The 22,372-nt window shown below is 51.0% G+C and overlaps 1 protein-coding gene across 4 annotated transcripts in view; it reads left to right on the forward strand.

Annotated features, from left to right (window-relative positions):
* Positions 1–22,372, forward strand: part of EIPR1 (EARP complex and GARP complex interacting protein 1) — a 176,672-nt gene that overhangs the window by 43,477 nt on the left and 110,823 nt on the right. Inside the window, exon 4 of one of the 4 annotated variants that reach the window (XM_008959520.4) lies at positions 10,040–10,141. The exons of the other annotated variants lie outside the window; for them this stretch is intronic. Within the exon in view, the coding sequence (XP_008957768.1) occupies positions 10,040–10,141 (102 nt within the window). The remainder of the gene's footprint in view (positions 1–10,039; positions 10,142–22,372) is intronic. 4 annotated transcript variants of the gene reach the window in all.

Here is a 22,372-nt window from a genome sequence, read left to right on the forward strand (position 1 = left end):
TCCAGTCGTGGCTTCCAGAGACTGACTCTTTCTGCCAGACTTTGAAGGCAGCATAGATCTTCTGTTAAGTATTTCCCTAATCTGTCAGGCTCTCAAGGAAGAAAGACAAAATTGTTCCACAACATTCATGTCTAAGTTCCAAGAATTCTATTTTATTCCTGCCATAGCAGAACTGAGATTTACATCCCACAGGGAAGGCTGTTTTCCATTGTGAAATGCTGCAAGTTCCTGCTCTGATCAGGAAAGAGCAGCACAGCTGCTTGACTCGTGCTTAACCTGGCTCTTTCGCCCTTCGAAGCACACACGGCGCCACGTCTCATCTGAATCAGGTCATCTGCAGCAGCGGTCACACCCGTGGGGCAAGGCGCCAGGCCCTCCTGCTTCAGGTGCCTCCGGAAAAGCCTGGAGTCACAGACCTAAGCTTGCTGTGCATAACGCAGGGCAGGGAAAACATTCTAGAGACTTCATGTGTTTTGCAAACATACTTGTGCTCTGTAGTTTTTGCACTTAGCTCACCTGTAAATCACTAGGCTTCCACATTGCCGTGAATCAAATATGAATTAAATCCAGAAGCACCACAAACTTAGATTAGACGGCATTGCTTAAATCGTCACTTCGTTATAACAAATCTCTTTGCAAACATCAGAGTTGCAATTTATCCTCTTTGTCTTCCAGTAGTGTTTTCTCCTATTGTGCTTTTACCCTGCCGGTGCCTGGGCTGGTGGGAGGCGTCTTGCGGCGTTTTCTGTGTATGTGCTGTTTATTAGGGGTGCTTATAGAGAAGCTCCTGTTGTCTGCTGTACTTGGAGACCCACGTGTGTTTTCTTTGTTGTTGCTCTTTTGTAGCCCCTTCCTTCTTTTTGTTTCCATTAGTTTGTGTGATATTTTGGTGAACGGTGGCATATTTTAATGAAGAGGCTGAGGGCTTCTGAGACACACCTTTCGGCGCACACCCTGCGTGGGGCAGCCAGTGTGGACAGTAGCACCGCACGTGGACAGGGCAGGCCGATCACAGGGCCAGCAGGCGTGAGTTGTTAGGAGCACCCTCCTTCCGGCAGACCGTTGCCCTCTTCTAAAGCTGCTTTCCGTGTCTTTCTTCACAGATGTCCTAAAATCCTTTTTCATGATTTTTTTTTTTTTTTTTGGAGGTAGGGTCTCGCTCTTGGCTCTTGTCACCCAGTCTGGAGTGCAGTGGCACAATCTTGGCTCACTGCAACCTCCGCCTCCCAGGCTCAAGCAATCCTCCCATCTCAGCCTCTCAACTAGCTGGGACCACAGGTATGCACTACCATATCTGGCTGATTTTTTAAAAAATTTCTAGTAGAGATGAGGTCTCACTGTGTTGCCAGGCTGGTCTTGAACTCCTGAGCTCAAATGATCTACCCACTTCAGCCTCCCAAAGCACTGGGATTGCAGGTGTGAGCCACCACACCTGGCCTTCCATGGATCTTATCTTATGGGGAGGAAAGGAGACGCAGCCATGGAGAAGGGGCCTCTGGGGAGGGTGTCTAGAAACAGAGTTCATTTGGAGGGCCTGGCTCTTCTTTAGGATGTGGCTATTGGTTATTTGTCAGAAGCAACAGCGTTTACATTTTATCTGTTTATTGTGCCACACTGAATCTCTGCAAATCAGTGGAAGTCTGCAGTGTGGTAGAATTCTTGTGCACGCAAGCACATGCTAGAATGAACATCACAAATATGCAGAAGTGGATGAGCTCGTGACTTTTTTTTTTAAATGCAAGCGAGAAACCCTTTCTCTGTACCCTTACTATTCTTAAGAAGGGTGGTCAGGAACTGCAGTGTTGAGTTCCCCGTGCACAGCTGAAGGATCTGGCGCTCACAGGCAGTCTCCTTGAAGAGTAATGTTCTCTTCACACTGTCTTAGAAAATGATAGAAAATTTGCATGAGGTTAAAGTATCTTAAAAAGTCAAACATTTTCAGATTAAACCCATACATTCATCTCTCCTAGCTTACTGTCTCATGATTGTGTCTATTCATGCAAGGAACAAGTGACAGATTGCCATCGATTACTGATAGGGATTTATAACTGCTGTTGATCTATTTTCAGTTATTACCTGTGATGATAGTGAAAAAGACATTCTTGGAGTTGGTGGAAGGGGGAGTTGTAGCACAATAAACTCATGGAATGTTTTCTACATAGATGATGAAGATTTAAAAAAGAACTTTAACTCTCCTTTCTGATAATTTGATAAGAAAAATGCATCTCCATGAAAGCAAAATGAGGGACTGTGCGCAGGGTAGAAGCTGTCTCGACAGGACTGTACATACTTGGAACAGGAGAGATCTTGACAGTAACTGGTCTGTGGGCGTAGATTGTGGGTTGGACACGGCTGTGGGGATGGTGGCAGGTGGCAGGCTGGCCTCCGAGGAGGATGCAGGCCTCCACACACAGCAAATAACAGCACAACCTTCAGGTCTCAATTGGACCTGGAGCCCTGAGAGGCTGTGGTGTTGCCACCTGGAAGAAGCCTGGTCACGCAGGGAATTAGCATGAGTGACATATTTCTCTTGGGGTTTCTCCCTTCGGAGCTGCCAGGTACTTCCAGTCACCTCCCTCCCCAATTTGTGTGCACTTCAGAATGTGCTGCCAGCAGGCCTTGACCTTTCCATGCATCTCACTTTCCATATTTAGAACTTGTTTCACCCACGGTTTTCTTAAGGTTCATTGAGAAAAAAGCATATGTTTCAGATAAACATTAAAAAACCCCAACTTTGCTGCTTTAATTTCTAATATATGTTTCTGAATTAGGGTACACCACGTGTGCCTGCCTTTGCTCACACTGTCTCATGATTGTGTGCCTGCCTCTGCTGAAACCATCTCATGAGTGTATACACACCTGCCTCTGCTCACACCACATGAGTGTACACCTGCCTCTGCTGACACCATCTCATGAGTGTGCACACGCCTGCTTCTCACACCACCTCAGGAGTGTGTGCCTGCCTCTGCTCACACCATCTCATGAGTGTGTGCCCATCTTTGCTCATGTGTCTCATGAGTGTACACATGCCTGCCTCTGCTCACACCGCCTCATGAGTGTGTGCACCTCTCTGCTCACACCATCTCGAGTGTACACGTGCCTGTCTCTGCTCACACCATCTCGTGAGTGTACATGAGCTTGCCTCTGCTCACACCATCTCACGAGTGTACACGTGCCTACCTCTGTTCACACTGTCTCATGAGTGTGCATGTACCTGCCTCCGTTTACACTGTCTCATGTGTGTGCACCTGCCTTTTCTCACACTGTCTCATGAGTGTGTGCTCCTGCCTCCACTCACACCATCTCACGAGTGCATACGTGCCTCTGCTCACACTGTCTCGTGAGTGTGCGCATTCCTACCTCTGCTCACACTGTCTCCTGGGTGGGCGTGTCTGCCTCTTCTCACACTGTTTCATGAGTGTGTGCCTGCCTCTGCTCACACCATCCTCGGTGAAACTCTGTGTGGTGGCCTCTCAATCAGCAGAGGGCACCAATGGTCTGGCTCCGTGTCCCCTTTGCTCTGGACCTTCCATTGTGTCCCCTTTTGTGTCTTTGTGACCGTGTCCTAACTTGATCTGTTATACTAGTGCAAGCCATTTTGAAAACTTTCATCCACTTCTCTTGCTGCTCTCTAAATATTTTCACAGACTTTTACACCTTGCTTGAAAAACACATTTGCAGAGTGAAACTAACTCCTGCATTTAGCTGAGGTTATGCGTATTGAGTGGTGGTCACTCCAGAGCACTTTGTGGGTTTCTATAGAAAAACAAGAATGGAATTTAGTTCCTCATTCCTAAACTTCAGGAATTCGCCGAGGGGAACCTTGTCAATATCTAAGGACCTCTGACCCAGGGAGCCCAGGCTGGTGCCGCAAGATCATTAGAGAGTGGTCATGGAACTGTCATCTGGGGGAGCCCAAGCTGGCACCTCAAGATCATTAGAGCATGGTGGGTAGACGTGTGATCCAGGGGAGTCCAGGCTAGTACCCTGAGATCATTATACTGTGTTATGTGGACTGATCCAAGGGAGCCCAGGCTGGTGCCCCGAGGTCATTAGAGAGTGGTCATGGAACCCTCATCTGGGGGAGCCCAGGCTGGCACCCTGAGATCATTAGAGCGTGGCGCACGGAACTGTGATCCAGGGGAGCCCAGGCTGGTGCCCTGAGATCATTAGAGCATGGTGGGTGGACTCTGATGCTGGGGAACCCAGGCTAATACCCTGAGATCATTAGAGCGTGGCGAGTAGAGCCTGATGCAGGGGAGCCCAGGCTGGTGCCCCGAGATAATTAGAGCATGATAGGTGAACTCTGATCCAGGGGAACCCAGGCTGGCACCCCGAGATCATTAGAGCGTGGTGGGTGGGCTCTGATTCAGGGGAGCCTGGCTGGCACCCTGAAATCATTAGAGCATGGTGGGTGGGCTCTGATTCAGGGGAGCCCAGGCTGGCATCCTGAGATCATTAGAGCGTGGTGGGTGGGCTCTGATTCAGGGGAGCCCAGCTGGTGCCCTGAGATCATTAGAGCGTGGTGGGTAGAGTCTGATCCAGGGGAGCCCAGGCTGGCACCCTGAGATCATTAGAGCGTGGTGGGTGGGCTCTGGTTCAGGGGAGCCCAGCTGGTGCCCTGAGATCATTAGAGCGTGGTGGGTAGAGTCTGATCCAGGGGAGCCCAGCCTGGCACCCTGAGATCATTAGAGCATGGTGGGTGGGCTCTGATTCAGGGGCGCCCAGGCTGGTGCCCTGAAATCATTAGAGCGTGGTGGGTGGGCTCTGATTCAGGGGCGCCCAGGCTGGTGCCCTGAGATCATTAGAGCGTGGTGGGTGGGCTCTGATTCAGGCGAGCCCGGCTGGTGCCCTGAGATCATTAGAGCGTGGTGGGTGGGCTCTGATTCAGGGGAGCCCAGGCTGGCATCCCGAGATCATTCGAGCGTGGTGGGTGGGCTCTGATTCAGGGGAGCCCAGGCTGGCACCCTGAGATCATTAGAGCGTGGTGGGTGGGCTCTGGTTCAGGGGAGCCTGGCTGGTGCCCTGAGATCATTAGAGCGTGGTGGGTGGGCTCTGATTCAGGGGAGCCCAGCTGGTGCCCTGAGATCATTAGAGCGTGGTGGGTAGAGTCTGATCCAGGGAACCCAGGCTGACCCCCCTAGAGCATTAAACGTGGTGGACCCCATGTGATGAGCAGGCCATAGGGGTGGCACCCCCAAGGTGGAAATGGTCCTTAGAGAGGGATCTCTCAGTGTGAGGCAGACTCATGTGCTTCCCGTCCGAGGTAGTCTGCTGTGACAGGTGTGAGCACGGATGTTTGGACCTGGAGGTCTGAGTTCCAGGGAATCGTGCCAACACATGAGCTTCCCACGGCTCCCCAGGTGACATCCCTCTGCCTTTGTGCCTTTCTGTGGCTCTGGCCCACTCCCCACCCTCTCTTGTCTACACATCGGGAGCTCTTTTTTACCCTTAGAAATGGAGACCAAGGTGGGTGGATTGCTTGAGCCCAGGAGTTCAAGACCAGTCTGGGCAACATGACAAGATGCAGTGACCCGTGATTGTGCCACTGCACTCCAGCCTGGGTGACAGAGTTAGACCCTATCTCAAAAAGAAAAAAAAATACAGGATAGTTCATCTGTGGAGTTTAACAACAAAACGAGTTGAGTATACAGAGATTGAGAATAAAACCATGGTTACATGGTTAAGGAAGGGGCACTGGAAACTGTAGGTCTGAGGATGCAAAGTAGCAGGTATGTAGGATGGAGAAGGCCAGAGGCCTCATTTACAGCAGGGCTATTGTTGATTATCTTCTATCATATTTGGGATTTTCACTAAATGAGTGGATTGTAGCTACTCTTGCCACAGAAAAAGAGAATGAGCAACTGTGTGAGCTGATGGATATGTTAATTCGCTTCACTATAGTGACCTTTTCTCTCTATCTCAGCATCATGTTGCAGACCTTAAGTTTAGACAATAAAATTTTTTTAAAAATGAAAAAGGGCCAGCGCAGTGACTCACACCTGTTATCCCAGCACTATGGGAGGCCAAGGCGGGCAGATCACTTGAGGTCAGGAGCTCGAGACAAGCCTGGCCAACATGGTGAAACCCCATCTCTACTAAAAATACAAAAATTAGCCGGGTGTGGTGGTGCGTGCCTGTAGTCCCAGCTACTTGAGAGGCCGAGGCAGGAGAATCGCTTGACCCCGGGAGGCGGCGGTTGCAGTAGGCTGAGATCATGCCACTGCACTCCAGCCTGGGCGACAGGATGAGACTGTCTCAAAAAATAAATGAAATGACATGACATGACATGACATCTATGGCATATCCACCGCCTCCTGAAAGCCCCGCTCTACCCTAGCTCCCCGGGGTCCCAGCCCATCTCCCGGCCCCTGTGTGGCCGTTTCTACCAGAGCACTTGTCTCCCTGTTTCCTGTCTTGCTTGCTGACTGGAAGCCCCCGGCAGGCCTGGACGCGGCTGCTTGCCTCTGTGCCAAGCACCCTGGCCTGCAGAGGCCACGCAGCTTCGGCCGCTCATCCTGGCACCATCTTCCTCTGAAACACGACTCCATTTGAGTGATCAGCCATTTTGCTACATCATAGCTGCTCAGAACATAGTGACAGACTGAATCGACTAATTTGAACTATGTTGAAATTATCATCTCAGTGAGATTTGGGAAGATACAGTGGATTTTTCTTGGGAACAAGGCTGCTGAGGTGTACTGAATAAATCAGTAGGAGGAAACGTAGGAAAATGACAACTGAGCAGCTAAATTCATCTGGGTCTGCATCCTTAGGTACTGCAGTGTCCTGGAAGTGAAATGTGTGTGACCTGGAATGGGTTCTTTACCCTTTCTCTGTCTCGCTTCTTCTGTCACACCCTGGACATGAAAACTTAGCACACCCCAGGGAGGCGTTTGTGAATGAGTGAGACCCACTGTCAGATTGTACTGAAAAATTAAAAAGGGAAGCTAAATGTAAAGTGGTCCAGTTATTTTCCCAGCCTTTCTTTCACCTCCTTAGGTGGGCATGGTGGGAGCAGGGCAGTGGAGGCAGGGGAGGCAGCGGTCTTGCAGGGGTATCGGGCAGTGGAGAGGGCACCAGATTTGGTGGCTGGAAAACCTAGACTCTCTGCTTTTCCCTCTGCTGCTGACCGGCTCTCCAATCCCGGACCAGTCAAGTAACCTCTGGAGCGTTCATCTATAATATGGGCACAGTTGACTAACACCACTGTTAAATAATGAGAAAACATGAGGCTGCTGTGAACAGGTTTGTCTCAGAGTTGGATCTATGTACCCTGCAAGGACGGGACTCCAGGGATGTGTGCAAACAGTCCTGAGCAGTGGGCTCTGAGCATCTAGAGCACACCTTATGCCCAGTCCAGGGCACCTTACCCCTTACCCCCAGGAGAGGTGGGCAGTGCTGCAGCCATAGCCTCCTCTGCACTGGGGAGCAGCCGCCGCAGGAGCCCCCGGCACAGGCAGCAGAGCCCGTTGGAAGCATTGGGCCAGCCCAGGAGTCTATCCTCCCTCATGGCTCACTGACCGAGCCTTCCCTTCCATGATGGGAGCTTCTTAAGCAGGGCACAGCACCTCCAGGGGTGGGTGGCAGGGTGCCAGGGGCACCTGAAGCCACAGGATAAGGGTGGTGCGTCTTTCTGTAATGTTACTTCTATTTGATTTTGAGTAATGAAAACATGATTTATAGCCTGAAATGAATGTAGATATGTTACAAAGTAGAATGCAAACTGTGCGGTAATCTCTTGAGTGAAACATGAGGCTCATGGAGGGTCCCTTCAGAGAGGGTCCCCAGGCCCTGTTATGCAAACACGTAGCCGTGTGTAAAGGATGCTGTCACAGCAGGATGTGCCTTCTCTTTCCTCTGCCATTGGTGTGGCTCCCTGAAGACAAGGACAGAAGCTCTGTTTTCGGGGGTTGGGAGTAGGGAGGGTGGCACAGGGAAGGTTTTGTGCTGAAATGGGCCCTTTCACTGGGCGGCCCTCGAGTGGAAGGTGGCCCGCCCCAGCTTCCTGTCACCGCTTCACTGTCTTGACTTTCCTTTGCCAAATCCAAAGGGCCACAGTGGACAGGGTGCTGGTCCTCTCTGAAGACCCCACCTCCTTTTCACCCCGTCTCCTCCGCGGTGGGAGAATTCCCATTCTCACGACCTGGAGATGCACCTCCCACTGTACCTGTGAGCATCAGGCGTGCTCTGCACAGGCTCACTGCACAGGGCCCCACGCTGGGGACACCTCTTGGGGCTGCTCCGTGATGCAGGGTGATATTTGGTGTGGTCCTGACCGCCGGCCCTTGCAGGGAGCCCAGAGCTTGGCCTTCTCGTCGACTTTCCTTTTTGGGCCCAGTTGTAGCTCCGTCTCCCTGGGAACCAGAGAGGGGCAGTGCTCTAGCAGGTCACTAGGCAGGGTTGCTTATGATAAAAGACAGAACTGATCAGGCAGTTGTGTCTGGACTTAGGACTCTGAGCAGTCCTAAGGACTCTGCTCTGCCCGCAGATGCAGTGTTGCCCGCAGGTGTAGTCTTGCTCTGCCTGCAGGTGCGGTATTGCCCGCAGGGGTGGTGTTGCCCGCAGGTGCAGTATTGCCCTGCCTGCAGGTGCGGTGTTGCCCGCAGGGGTGGTGTTGCCCGCAGGTGCAGTATTGCCTTGCCTGCAGGTGCGGTGTTGCCCACAGGGGTGGTGTTGCCCGCAGGTGCAGTATTGCCCTGCCTGCAGGTGCGGTGTTGCCTGCAGGGGTGGTGTTGCCCGCAGGTGCAGTATTGCCCTGCCTGCAGGTGCGGTGTTGCCTGCAGGGGTGGTGTTGCCCGCAGGTGCAGTATTGCCCTGCCTGCAGGTGCGGTGTTGCCCGCAGGTGTGGTATTGCTCTGCCTGCAGGGGTGGTATTGCTCTGCCTGCAGGGGTGGTGTTGCCCGCAGGTGTGGTATTGCTCTGCCTGCAGGGGTGGTGTTGCCCGCAGGGGTGGTGTTGCCCACAGGTGCAGTATTGCCCTGCCCACAGGTGCGGTGTTGTCCGCAGGGGTGGTGTTGTCCGCAGGGGTGGTGTTGCCCACAGGTGCAGTATTGCCCTGCCTGCAGGTACGGTGTTGCCCACAGGTGCAGTATTGCCCTGCCTGCAGGTGCGGTGTTGCCCGCAGGGGTGGTGTTGCCCGCAGGGGTGGTGTTGCCCACAGGTGCAGTATTGCCCTGCCTGCAGGTGCGGTGTTGCCCGCAGGTGTGGTATTGCTCTGCCTGCAGGGGTGGTGTTGCCCGCAGGGTGGTGTTGCCCGCAGGTGCAGTGTTGCCCGCAGGGGTGGTGTTGCCCACAGGTGTGGTGTTGTCCGCAGGTGCAGTGTTGTTTGCTGGAGGGAGGAAGAGCACACCGGGCGTGGTGGACAGAACAGCCTCGACTGCAGCCGGTACTTGGGCATGGAGAGTGATAAGGAAACCTCAGAAGACTGGAGCTTAGGCCCCAACTCCACTGCTCGTGGTGGGTCCTTGGGCAGGTCATGTACGGTTTTTGGCTTCCATCATTTTCATCATCCTTATTTTATACATGAGGTAACGGGATAATGATGATGACTGTGAAGATGATGACAATGACAACTCCCATCGAGTGCTCATGTGCCAGGCACGGGGATCGGCGCTTTCTGGGAATGATCAAGTTGAGTCCTCTGTGCCATTGGCCTTTCCCCCTGAGGGAGTTGTTGCAGTGACCCGCCGGACCAGCAGCGTTAGTTAGGAGCACACAGTGCACTTCCAGAGCACCTGACCTACAGCTACAAGGCTTCAAGGATGCGCTTCTGAGGCACAGATTTTGTAAATACGCCTTGTTGTATAAACATGTTTTCTTCTTGCTGGTTTTTGTCACGGAGGATGGAGATGTAACTATCGCCTCAGAGTGACATTTGTAATGACGCTCAAGCACTGGAGTTTAGAAGCCAATGAGATTAAATATCTTAAACACTTTTCTCCTTTCTGTCTTTAGAAGTAAAATTAGATTTTATGGACCCAACTATTTTGTTGCTGGGGTAAGTTCCAAGTATCTGAATTCCTTCTTGTCTTTTTAGGAGACATCATAGAATCGTTTGGGATCCTTCCTGTAGCTCAGAGTCCCACGATTGTCTTTGTAAACACGTTGCACCAGGTCTTCTTCAGGGGACAGGTCGCAGGTGAGCTCAAAGGTGTTTATATAAACAAGCACCCCTCCTGAGTTTGGGGTGCATGTGTGGCGATCGAGGAATGGCACGTCACCAGATGTATTTTGGCTTCAGAGTTTGGAACGGTGTGTGAGGAGAACTCTGATTGCCGGGACACAGCTGAGCATTGCAGAATGAGAGTCCTGGTTCTGGATATGGAGGACTTGAATAGCAAGGGGCTTCAGACAGTAGGGAGCACCTGTGTTTTTTGTTTAGTTGTGTTATGGAAATGAGGCATGGCTCTGAAATAGTGGGCCATTTTTTTGAGGCCGACTCCTGTGTTGTTTCTTGCGTTCCTCACTGACTCTTCAGATCCCGTTTGTATCATCTCTCTGTCCTCATTGACTTTCTGTGGCACCTCCAAATTCAGTGTCATCTGGAAGTGGAATTAATGTGCTGTTTACGGCTCCTTCCAGATCACTAATGAAGATGTGAAATAAGACTAGGTCCCTGGAGCAGCCCACGATGGCTCCTCACGGCGTCCTGCTCTGTCATTTGCCGGGTGCTTTGTTTATGGCCCTTCCTCCAGGTTTCAGCCCACGAGGGGGTGCTTAGACAAAGCCCAATTTGAATTAATTTTTCCAGTAAGACTGTAAAGAACCGGGGCCAGCTCCTCCCTCAACCCCACATGTGTGATGTGCTGTGCTCTTCTGCGGCCTGCTGGTCTGCGCCCTGCCCTTGGCCCACAGCAGCTTCGACGTGGCAGCGGTTCCGCTTGGAGGTGCAGAGAGGAGCCGTTAGGATCCACGGCTGTGCTCCTGGGACCCAGCAGGAAGCAGGTGTGACCTTGAGATGATTCCCCGTCCGAAGTGCTGTGCATCCTGTTAGGCAGGTGCTGAGCCCGTGTCTCGGGTGGCCTGGACGGCTGAAGCAGAACACTGTGAACTGGGTGGCCCAGGCAACAGAAGTTAATTTCCTCCCGGGTCTGGAGGCTGGAGCTTCAGGGTCAGGCATGGCAGGGCTGGTCCTCCTGAGGCTATGCTCTGGGCCTGCCATCGGTCCCTTCTCACCGTGGCATCATGTGGCCTCTCCTCTGTGCACGTGCAAACCCCACGTCTCTTCCTCTTCTTATAGGGACCCAGGACCCACCTGATGACCTCCTCTAACCTTAGTTACCTCCTTAGAGGCTCTGTCTCCAGTACAGTCACACTGGGTCTAGGGCTTCAGTGTATGAATTGGGTGGGGGAATGGGGGGTGGATTCAGTCCATATAGCTTGGAGTCTTCAGTGTGTTTATTTAAGTGAGGTGGGAGGGGCCTCTGTCTAGACTCGACCCTCACAGCTGCTGCGAGGTCACCTGCCTGTCAGTGCCTCATGCGCTCCCGGCACTCCGTGCTCCACCCCGCGTGTGAGGCACACAGTAGGCCCTCAGCTCGGTCAGTGCCTCATGCGCTCCCAGGGCTCCGTGCTCCACCCTGCGTGCGAGGCACACGGTAGGCCCTCAGCTCGGTCAGCACCTCATGTGCTCCTGGGGCTCTGTTCTCTACCCGGCATGCAAGGCACACAGTAGGTCCTCAGCTTGGTCAGCACCTCGTGTGCTCCTGGGTCTCTGTGCTTCACCCCATGTGCAAGGCACACAGTAGGCCCTCAGCTTGGTCAGTGCTTCATGCACTCCTGGGGCTCTGTGCTCCATCCCACATGCAAGGCACACAGTAGGCCCTCAGCTCGGTCAGTGCCTCATGCGCTCCTGGGGCTCTGTGCTCCACCCCATGTGCAAGGCAGACTGTAGGCCCTCAGCTTGGTCAGTGCTTCATGTGCTCCTGGGTCTCCATGCTCCACCCCATGTGCAAGGCACAGAATCCTCAGCTCACATATGCACTATTTCTGTGCGTCTGACTCTTGGTGGTACCTGACAGCACATGGTCTGTTTTCCTGAGGCATTTTGAGTCTCTCACTGTTGGGACTGTGTCTAGACTATGGCAAGAGGTTGGCGTGGCTGGGGAAGGTGTGGACCAGGTCAGGGGGCTGTGAGGCCAAGGAGCCTGGTGGCCTGGCTAGCGTCTGTTCTGTAGCCAACTTTGTGGTTCGTTACTTGAAGTTATCTGTACAGCAACCCTTTGGGGGAAAAAGTAGTAATTACACAGCTTCATTGTGAAGAGTCAACGTGAAGACAGAAAAACTGGGTGGAAGTTGAAAAGCAGTGAACTTGAGGAATGGGTCTCATAGAATGTGTGAGTGTGGCCTGTGAGTTGGGAGAGAGGCAGGATTCTGTCCAAATAGTAATGAATTTGCAACATCAGGTATAATGGCTGCCTGTGGATTGCCTCATAGGAAGTTTGTGTGAAGTATGGGACTTAATTGTACTTAATCAAGGTCTATTTCAGGCATTAAATAAATAAATAAATAAGTACTTAAGCCAAGCTGGTGTGCCACAGTGGCTTTGCAAAAACATGGTAAACAGATGGTGAGGAGATTGTTCCTCTGGGCAGGTGCTGCAGACTCCAAGATAAAAGCATCAGGGTAGAGGGGTCCTGGGTGTGGTGGAGGGGGTGGGAGTGGGGATAGTGGTGATGACGATAATGGTGGTGGCGATAACAGTGGTGGAATGGGGGTAGGGACTGGGATGGTGATGGTGGGAGTGGGTGTGGGGGTGGTGATGATGGTGGTGTGGATGGTGGTCGTGATGGTGGTGGGGGTGTGTATGGGGATGATGGTGAGGATGGTGGTGGGGGTGTGGATGGGGATGGTGGTGATGGTGGTAGGGGGTGTGTATGGGGATGGTGGTGATGATGGTGGTAGGGGGTGTGTATGGGGATGGTGGTGATGGTGGTGGTAGGGTGTGTGGATGGGGATGGTGGTGATGGTGATGGTAGGGGGTGTGGATGGGGATGGTGGTGGTGGTGGTGGTAGGGGGTGTGGATGGGGATGGTGGTGATGGTGATGGTAGGGGGTGTGGATGGGGATGGTGGTGATGGTGGTGGTAGGGGGTGTGGATGGGGATGGTGGTGGTGGTGGTGGTAGGGGGTGTGGATGGGGATGGTGGTGATGGTGGTGGTAGGGGGTGTGGATGGGGATGGTGGTGATGGTGGTGGTAGGGGTTGTGTATGGGGATGGTGGTGATGGTGGTGGTAGGGGGTGTGTATGGGGATGGTGGTGATGGTGGTGGTAGGGGGTGTGTATGGGGATGGTGGTGATGGTGGTGGTAGCGGGTGTGGATGGGGATGGTGGTGATAGTGGTGGTAGGGGGTGTGGATGGGGATGGTGGTGATGGTGGTGGTAGGGGGTGTGGATGGGGATGGTGGTGGTGATGGTGGTATGGATGGTGGTGGTGATGATGGTGGGCATGGGGGCGATGCTAGTGATGATGATGGTGGTGTGGATGGAGGTGGTGAAGACAGTGATATGGATGGCGGTGGTGATGACTGTGGTGGGGTACAGGTGTTGGGGGTGGGTGGCGGGTGATGGTGGGGACATGTGAGTAAGTGCAGCACGAGGGGATGCAGTTTGCCGGAGAGCAGCAGCAGAAGATGCTGTGTGGACACCGCCAGGGCAGGGCCTTGCCAGGGAGGCCTCAGGGTGACCAGCACTCTTGCTGCTGGTCCTGAGAGTGAGTGGCAGGTCACCAGGCAGAGCCCGTGGGGCACAACTCAGGCCTAGGTGAGAACATCCGCAGGTGCGTGCAGCTTGTTGGTCCAGTGCGGCTGAGGCAGGTCCTGGGGAGAGGCTAGCTGGAGGTTGGGGGAGAGAGCTTTCTGCAGGCAGTGAGAGGGGCATCGGAGCCTAGAGCCAGAGGAGTCCCAGGATCAGGTGTGTCCTTCAGAAGGTCCCAGGGGGATTGGGAGGGGACACGAGAGAGGGACGGCAACAGGCTGGCCGGTGAGTGAGACCACCGAGGGCCCTGAGCCCGGCTCCTGCTCCTCTTCTGCCTGTCACAGAAATGCTTGTCACCCTGTGGTCTTGGAAAGATAGTCTTTACGAAAAAAAGCCAAGTACTGTGAAAATATGAAAATCCTCAACATACTGGTTAAATTTCAGGAAGACCAAAAAAGAGAGTATAGCCTTAAAAATAATAAATGTCCACCCATGATGGAGAATAAATGTAAAATGATGTGGCAAAGATTGATAAATTAGGACTGTGAAGCCTGCTGTATAATTGGGAACTGGCTTAGCTCAAGCAAGCTCTGGCCCCAGGAAAGGGGGCCGAGTGGCAGCTGGCATTAGCGGCAGCCGGAATCAATCTCCTGCCTCTGTACTTGGGAACGAGCGTCCCACGTTAGAACTGGGATGAATTTTTCAGCAGAGGAAGGTGAAATGTCAGGAAGACTGTAGATCACGCTGGCGCAGAGTCCTCGGGAAATTAGAGCCATGAAAAGCTGCCAGCGCGGCGCCCCAATGACATACGGCCGGCGTGTGTGCTCTGCATCCGCCGATGTTGCTCCCCGGGTGGTGCTCTCCGGGGAGCTGGCGTGAGAGGGGGGCTGGGTCAGCTAGTGCCACCCTCCCCGGGTCCCAGCGGCTCAGGGCCAGTGACCCAGGCCCGCAGCTCGGGGACAGCCCCAGCTGCTGCTGTGACCCGCTGCTAATGAAGACCCTGGGGTGAGGGTCAGATGCACATAATGAGCCCTCTCGCCTCTGCCTTCCTCGCCCTCCCTGATCCGAACCCTGTTTTTTCCTTCATTTCTGCCCAGGCCCCAGCTTGGGCCTTGAGTTTCTCATGGGAACAAAGACAGTTTGACTCCTACAATGACTTTTCTGAAACAAAGATCCAAACACTTACTGTGCATCTCAGAAGCTAGGGCGATAAAGCCCAGGCTCCTTACTATGCTCCTGACGGTGGGGAGAGCTGTAAATGGCTATAAATTTAGGCAGATGGGGATTTTCACCCTGGTCCCAGCATTTATTACCCCTGAGGCCTTCAGCAATTTGTGGACCTTCTCTAAGCCCGTTTATGTCCACATAAATGGGAATAATACTTGTGGGAGTCCAGCGAGTGTTCAGTGCCCATTCACCTGGAGGACTGGGCTCTGTGTCCTACTGTGAGCTGGCCCCAAGCCACCTTTCGACCCTCGTCTCCTGCCATGCCCGTCCACAGTGCTCAGGTCTGTGCGCCTTGAACCCCCCCCACCCACTTTTTTAACTCTCAGGCGGCATTTTGTGCTGCTCTCTCAGCCTTCGATCTTCTTCCTCCAGGTCTCTGCCTCCCAGAATCCATGTCCTCTCCCAGGGATCAGGTGATGTCCACTTGGGTCCTCACTGCCTTTAACCCTCTCAGCACCCCTTTCACCTCACATGAGACTTTGTGTCTAAGGGGTGGGTGGCTGTCTGGCCCCCAGTGGGAAGAAGTGCAGCCCTCATCGCAGCTCTGGCACTGTGGACTCTGAGTTGGAGGCAGTCACCCAGCCTCATTGGGTCACTGGGTCTCCTTGAGGCTGATAGGTAATATACCTGTCCTGTACCTTTCTTGTAGATTTGTGTTGAAGCTGAGGTGCGAAGTGTGCATCGGAAGTAGGGTTGTCAGATAAAACACAGGATACCCTGTTAAACTTGAATTTCAGGTAAACAAGGAGTAGTTTTCAGTGTCAGTCAGTCCTGTGCCAAGTTTTTATTTCTCAATCTGGTGACCCTCATCAGTGGGTGTACCTCCATATGAGGCTTTGTTAGGTAGCATCCATTCCAGAATGAGGCCCACAGCAGTGGTCAGGCCATGGCGTGCTCATGTCATAGACCAGCAGAGGCAGACAAAGCAATGTAACCATCAAGAACCTTCTCAAGCCTGGGGCACCAAAGATCTCGTTGAAGGGACCAGTGGAGGCTCTTCCCCACCCCACCGTTATCCCCTGAGCACAGAGGCGGTGGCGTCGTGGGTCCTTCTCCCTGCAAAGCTTTACCTGCAAAGCTAGGGATAAAACTTCAATTTTAAGAGACCAGAAACACGCTGACAATGATGAGCAGGTGCTGAGTGGTGGGAGGGAGCCTTGGGAGGACTATGGGAACCTGGAGATGGAATATTGGACAGGGTGTATTTTGGAGGCAGTGAGAGAAGTCCCATCATGGGGTCTGAAAAATGAACTTCGCCCCTCAGACGTGAGTCTCATCCCCACAGCAAGCACACAGAACCTTCCAGGGACTGTCTTTGCCAGGAAACTCAATTTTATGCCACAGCCACCTAAAAAGCAGTGCAACCTTAGCCTCCGTTGACCAAGCTGTGGTCAGTGGGATGGCGGGTAAAACGTCAGAGCACACCCGGAATGCGGCCTCAGTGGCCATAGGCAGAGCAGACAGATGGGGACTGACGTGGCTGCAGGTCACTCCATGTGCAGAGTGATGGACAGATTCGGGGGGCAACTTGAGGAAATTTGGGAGCGTCCCGAGACTCATCTTCAGGCACTTCAGTTATCAGACAGAGGGGATAACTGTGTGTTGTGGCTCCAACACACAGTTATCTTGGGTCAATGAAAGCTATAGGGTGGAGGGTGTCATTTGTATGTCAGCACGAGAGTGACCGCCAGGTCCTTTTGTGGTTCTGTGCGCTGTTCCAAAGAAGGCCAGGTCCAGGTTCCCGCAGGATTCAGCAGAGGCTGGGGACAACCCCGACACTGCACAGGGACCCCGGTGCCCCAAGCCTGGAGCTTCATGCCCCAGGTGACTGGAGCTCCCCTCCCACCTCTGGTGCCCCAGAGTAGAGCCCCCCCGCCCAGCACCCCGCGAATGGAGCCCCCCAGTGCCCCGCGACTAGAGCCCCCACCACAGCATCCTGCGAGTGGAGCCCCCTGCACCCTGGGACTGGAGCTGCCCCCCACGCCTCGCGACTGGAGGCCCCTGGCGCCCTGTGACTGGACCCCTAGCCCTGTACTCTGCAGACACCACCTCATGCCCTGCTGATTCTGAACGAGGGATGGTGGGTGAGACAGGAGTTAGTAGGGAGAATGTCTGGCCTGTCTTAAGCCTCAACATTTTTTGAACTAAATGAATAGAAGAAAAACTGTTGTAAGAGAATGCCACATGTTCTCAGATTTGAAATATGCCACTGCCTTCTATATGTTCTAAGTGTGAAAAAAGCAAGTCCTTGACCTTATGGGACTTGCTTGTAGCTGCCCCCTCACCCCCATGAAAATCATGCAGAATTACTTTCTAAAAATCTTTTTTTTTTTTTAATGTGAAAAGAAATCATTTCTGGAATCTCAAAAGATACAAAACTACTAATTATCGTATATTTGAAAATCACATATTTCTAGGAGGAGATCAGCTTGAGAGTGTGTAACAGGACTAAGGAGAATAAAATTCTGTGGGCTTTTTCTGGTCTATCAAATAGTAAAGCTTAGAAGGTGGAGGCACTTGTGTTGATAGAGACCGTTCTACCTGTGCACATACTAGGCCTAAGTAAGTAGTAACCTTGTCTTTGCTTGCCAGTTTTCAAAGTACTCTTCAAGCTATTGCAATGTGATATTTCTGGTAATCGTCTGAGAGTGGGCATCTTCATATGCTCCATTTTTGTAAACAAGAAAATAGGAAGTTCAGAGACATTGGTTTGCTCGGGGTCTTGTACGTAACATTTCAGAATCAAGTTTCAAGAAAAGTTTATTGTTTACCCAGCAATTATTTCCCCTAACATATGGGAAACTGGGCTAATTTGTTTATTTGAAAAAAAAATTGATTGATTTGGGAGAATCATAAAATATTTATCAGTGTAACAAAGTTTAGTATATAAAATAATTTTAAATATTTGTATACCATTGAGACATAGCATACACAAGTACAACTGTACCCTGAAGATTCTTGCGTTAAATATAAATATAAGGCATTCTTACTACAAAGTTTAGATAAGTTTTTAGTTTTAAATTATCAAGACTTTTAAAAGCCTTTGAGAACTTACTGGTATTTCTTCTCTCCCTAAGAAAAATATTAAAAAGGAAGATTTTTATAATACCCTTAGTATCTATTTCCTGTTGTTTGGAAACCATTTGTCGTCTTCAGAACGGATAGCTATTTGCTGTAGTCAATCTTGGGTGACTGTGGAAACATTGTTTTCTGTCCTTGGCGCTGAACCAAGCGTGCACTCCTAATATATAAACAACTTTCCAGCTCCTTTTTCTCTAACAGAGTGTGGTGACCTTGCCGTGGGCACATAACCTCAGGGGCTGTTCTTGCTTGTGTGGGGTAGTGGCTGTGTTCTGGTGTCTGCAGTGGGGAGACGCGAATATTCCAGTTTGGAGCAGCGCAGGGAGCGTCCCTGCCCTGTGCGTACACGGGCACTGCCAGAGCCTGCACACCTGTGCGTACACGGGGCGCTGCCAGAGCCTGCAGGGAGAATCCTGCCCACACCACCATCTCTTTCCTAACCCCCAGCTCTGCTGCCTCTCTCCCACATGATTACCTCCTTTGAACAGGTAGTGAGGGGGGTGTTAGAACAGAAGGAGGTGTGGACCGGTCTCTTCAACCTTCACTCCCATTGGGAAGCATCTGTCGTTTTGGGGTCTCAAGTCAGTGACCCTGGTCCTGGTCGAGCGCAGGCCATTTTCATGCACTCCACTCCCACCACCCTCGCCCACTTTTTTTCCTTTCCCGGGATGCTCTGGGTTTTGGGAGGTGGGATTTTTTGTAGACTGCATAGGCCGTATGGAGCTGGGTTGTGTGTTTATGTGCGTGTGTTTATTCCCTCTGCCAATCTCTGTCTTGTAATTGGTATACTGAGACTACTGACCTCTCAATTATTAATCTCTTAGGGCTTAACTCCGCCATGTTGTTATTTGTTTTCTGTTCTCTTTGTTTCTCATCGTTCTGTTTCTCTTTCACCTTCCTGAGTTATGCGAACGTTTTTTAATACTCCATTTTGATTTAGTTACAGTGTTTTTGAATATACAACTCTGTAGAGGTGCTTTGATGCTTGCTCTAGATATTACAATATACGTATGTCACTTACCAAACCCACAGTTATTGGCATTTTCCTACCTCGAGAGGAATAGAGCAGCCCTGCTTCCATCGAGGCCATCTCTGCCCTCCCACTTTCAGAATATAATTGTCTTAAGTGTTTTCTCTCTGTACATTGACCATCAGATGTGGTGGTGTAATGTTTTCACCAACCATCAAATATGGTTTAAGAAGCTCACGAGGAGAAAGATGTCTACTGTAGTTACTGGGTTTTGCCCATTCGTTGTTCTTTTCTTTCAGAAGTTCTACGCCTTTTTTCATTACAATTTCTTTCCGTTTGAAAAATTTTCTTTATCCATCCTTTGAGGGTAGGTCTGCTTGTGGCAAACTTCCTTAGTTTTCCTCCTTTTGAAAATATCTTTATTTCCCTTTCATTCCTAAGGATACTTGCAGTGAATATAAACTTCAAGGTTGACAATTCTTTGAAAAATGGAAATATTTGAAAAATATTGTTCTGCTTTGTTCTGGTCTCTGGTTTCAGGTGAGAACTTGGTGATCCAGTTTGAATGAAGAGCAGAGGCTGCTTTCAATTTTCGTTCTTGTCTTTAGTTTTCAGAAGTCTAATCATGCCATGTCTTGGAATAGCTTTCTTGGGGTTTATGCTACTTGAGATTTTCTCAGGCTCTTGAATCTGTAGGCCATGTCCTTCACCAAATTCGAGGACTCTCTGTCCATTATTCCCACAAATGCTTTTCAACCTCACTTTCTCCTCTCTGGTGACTGAGGCCATCTGCTATTGTCCCACATTCCTGAGGCTGTTCATTTTTTTTTCCGTCTATTTTCTCTCTGGTCTGGTGTTCAAATTGGGCATTTCCTGTTGTTCTGTCTTTAAATGTTTTCTTTTCTCTGCCATATTTATTGTGCTGCTATTGAACCCATCCATTTGGTTCTTTTTTTATATCTTTCATCTCTTTGTTGAAATTTTCTGAGTTTTTCCCTTTGTTTGTTTCAAGGGAAGAGTCCCTCATGGAAGCATCTTTATGGCGGCTGCTTTAAGATCATCCTGTCCATTGACTGTCTTTTCTCATTCAAATTTTGATTTCCTGGTTCATGGGAAACTCTGGGTCATATTTTAGTCGCCCTGTTTAGGTTTGGAGACTGGGTCCTGGCCTTCCTCCACGGGCTGTGGTTCCAGTGGCAGCTGTCAGAGCCCCACAGTCTGTGCAACTGGGCCTCATTCTCTGAGGCCTCCGTGGCCACACACGGCTGACAGCGTTGGCCAGCGCTGGAATGTTCTTCCTGGGGCTGGTGCGGCTCTGTTGCGTGTGGGAGACGCCGAGAGCATTCCCAGGCCCGTTCTTTTTTTAATTGATATAGCATAGAGGTACATATTTTGGAGGTACATGTGATATTTTGATACATGTATACAATGGGTCATGATCAAATAGGATCATTTGGGATAACCAAATGGCTAACATATCTTTCCTTTGTGTTGGGAACATTACAGTTCTCTTCTGCTATTCTGAAATATACAGTAAATTTTTGTTAACTCTAATTTTCCTACTATACTATTAAATACTAGAACTTATTCCTTCCATATAACTATGTTTATACCATTCACCAGCTTCTCTTCATCCCTGCCTCACTTCTTTTCCCAGCCTCTGGTAATGGGCAGTCTACTCTCTCCCTCCAGGAGAGGTGCGTTTTAGCTGGCACATGAGCGAGAGTGGGGATGCCGTCTTTCTGTGCCCGGGCTGCTCCTGAGGCTGTGCGCAGGTAGTGGGCAGGGCGGAGCTCTTGTTTCCTGGCTGCCTGGTGCTGCTCCTGCAGAAGTGGGGCTGCTGGTTCTATTGCACAGAGACAGTCTCCATAGGCCTGCTTTCTGGGGCCCCAGCATGGTAGGGCTCCTCCGTGAACACTGTGCCACTGAGGAAGGGAGGCACACACCCCAGTGCCCTCTACCTCTGGCTTGGGGCCGGGAGACATTAGGGCAGGAGCCGCTGGGTCCGGGGAGCTGCTGGGTCCGGGGAGACACTGGCAGGAGCTGCTGGGTGAGGGCTGGGAGGGGCTGTCTGGAGTTTTTGACACATATTGGAATTTGGGCTGGGCACAGTGGCTCACACCTGTAATCCCAGCACTTTGGGAGGCTGAGGTAGGCGGATCATTCGAGGTCAGGAGTTTGAGACCAGCCTGACCAACATGGTAGAACCCCATCTCTACTAAAATACAAAAATTAGCAGGGTATGGTGGCGGGCGCCTGTAATCCCATCTACTCAGGAGGCTGAGGCAGGAGAATCACTTGAACCCAGGAGGGGGAGGTTGCAGTGAGCCAGGATCACGCCACTCCAGCCTGGGCAATAGAGCAAGACTCCCTCCAAAAAAATAAATAAATAAATAAATAATAAAAAGATTGGAGTTTGAAACCATATATTTATGTACATCCTAAATAGCAAATATAGGAAAAGGAGTTCTCTTTTTTGACTCTGTAACGAAACAGTACAGTTGACTTTGAACAACATGGATTTGGACTAGGGGGGTCCACTTACGCTTGGATTCTCTTCTGCCTCTGCTGCCCCTGAGGCAGCAAGACCAACACCTCCTCCTCCTCCTCCTCAGCCTGCTCAGTGTGAAGACGACAGGGTGAAGAGCTTTATGATGATCCCACTTCCACTTAATGAATAGTCAATATATTCTCTCTTCCTTATGATCTTCCTAAAAATGTTTTCTTTTCTCTAGCTACTTAATTATAACAATATAGTCTGTAATACATTTGTCATACAAAATATGTTAATCGACTATTTATGTTAGTACAGCTTCTGGGCAACAGTGGGCTATTAGTAGTTAAGTTTTTGGGGAGCCAAAAGTTATACACAGATTTTTCAGTTGTGTTGGGGTTTGGTGCCCCTAAACTGTGTGTTGTTCATGGCCCAACCATAATTTCATAAAGAAAACCAAACTTCTTATGACAAAAGGTAATATATGATATCACCAAAAACGAGTGACCAGGGAATAAGTTAAAGAATCTTAGATAATGAATTCTGCATAAAACACTAACCTGGGAAACAGAAGGGGGGAAAAGAGAACAAATCCAACCAAATATCCATAGAAACCCAGAATGTGGGAAAGGTGTGTACAGCGCCGTTCAGAGGAGCCAAGGGAAGGGGCGGGGCGGGACCCAGGCCACCACTAGCATGACGAAATGATGACTTCGGGCCTCTGTCCCTCAGGCTGAATGCGTCTGCGCTGGGTGCCCATGCAGCTCACCCCAGTTTCGTTTTTGTGTCTGTCAATAAGTTCAGCACAGTATTGTTTGTAAAAGGCGTGGCTTTACATTGTAGTGGGCTCATACCCAAGTGACTGCCTTGGAACTCAGTAGAAAGGGAGGAAGCAGCGATTT

Source organism: Pan paniscus, chromosome 12, assembly GCF_029289425.2.
Source record: "Pan paniscus chromosome 12, NHGRI_mPanPan1-v2.0_pri, whole genome shotgun sequence".
Lineage (NCBI taxonomy): Eukaryota > Metazoa > Chordata > Mammalia > Primates > Hominidae > Pan > Pan paniscus.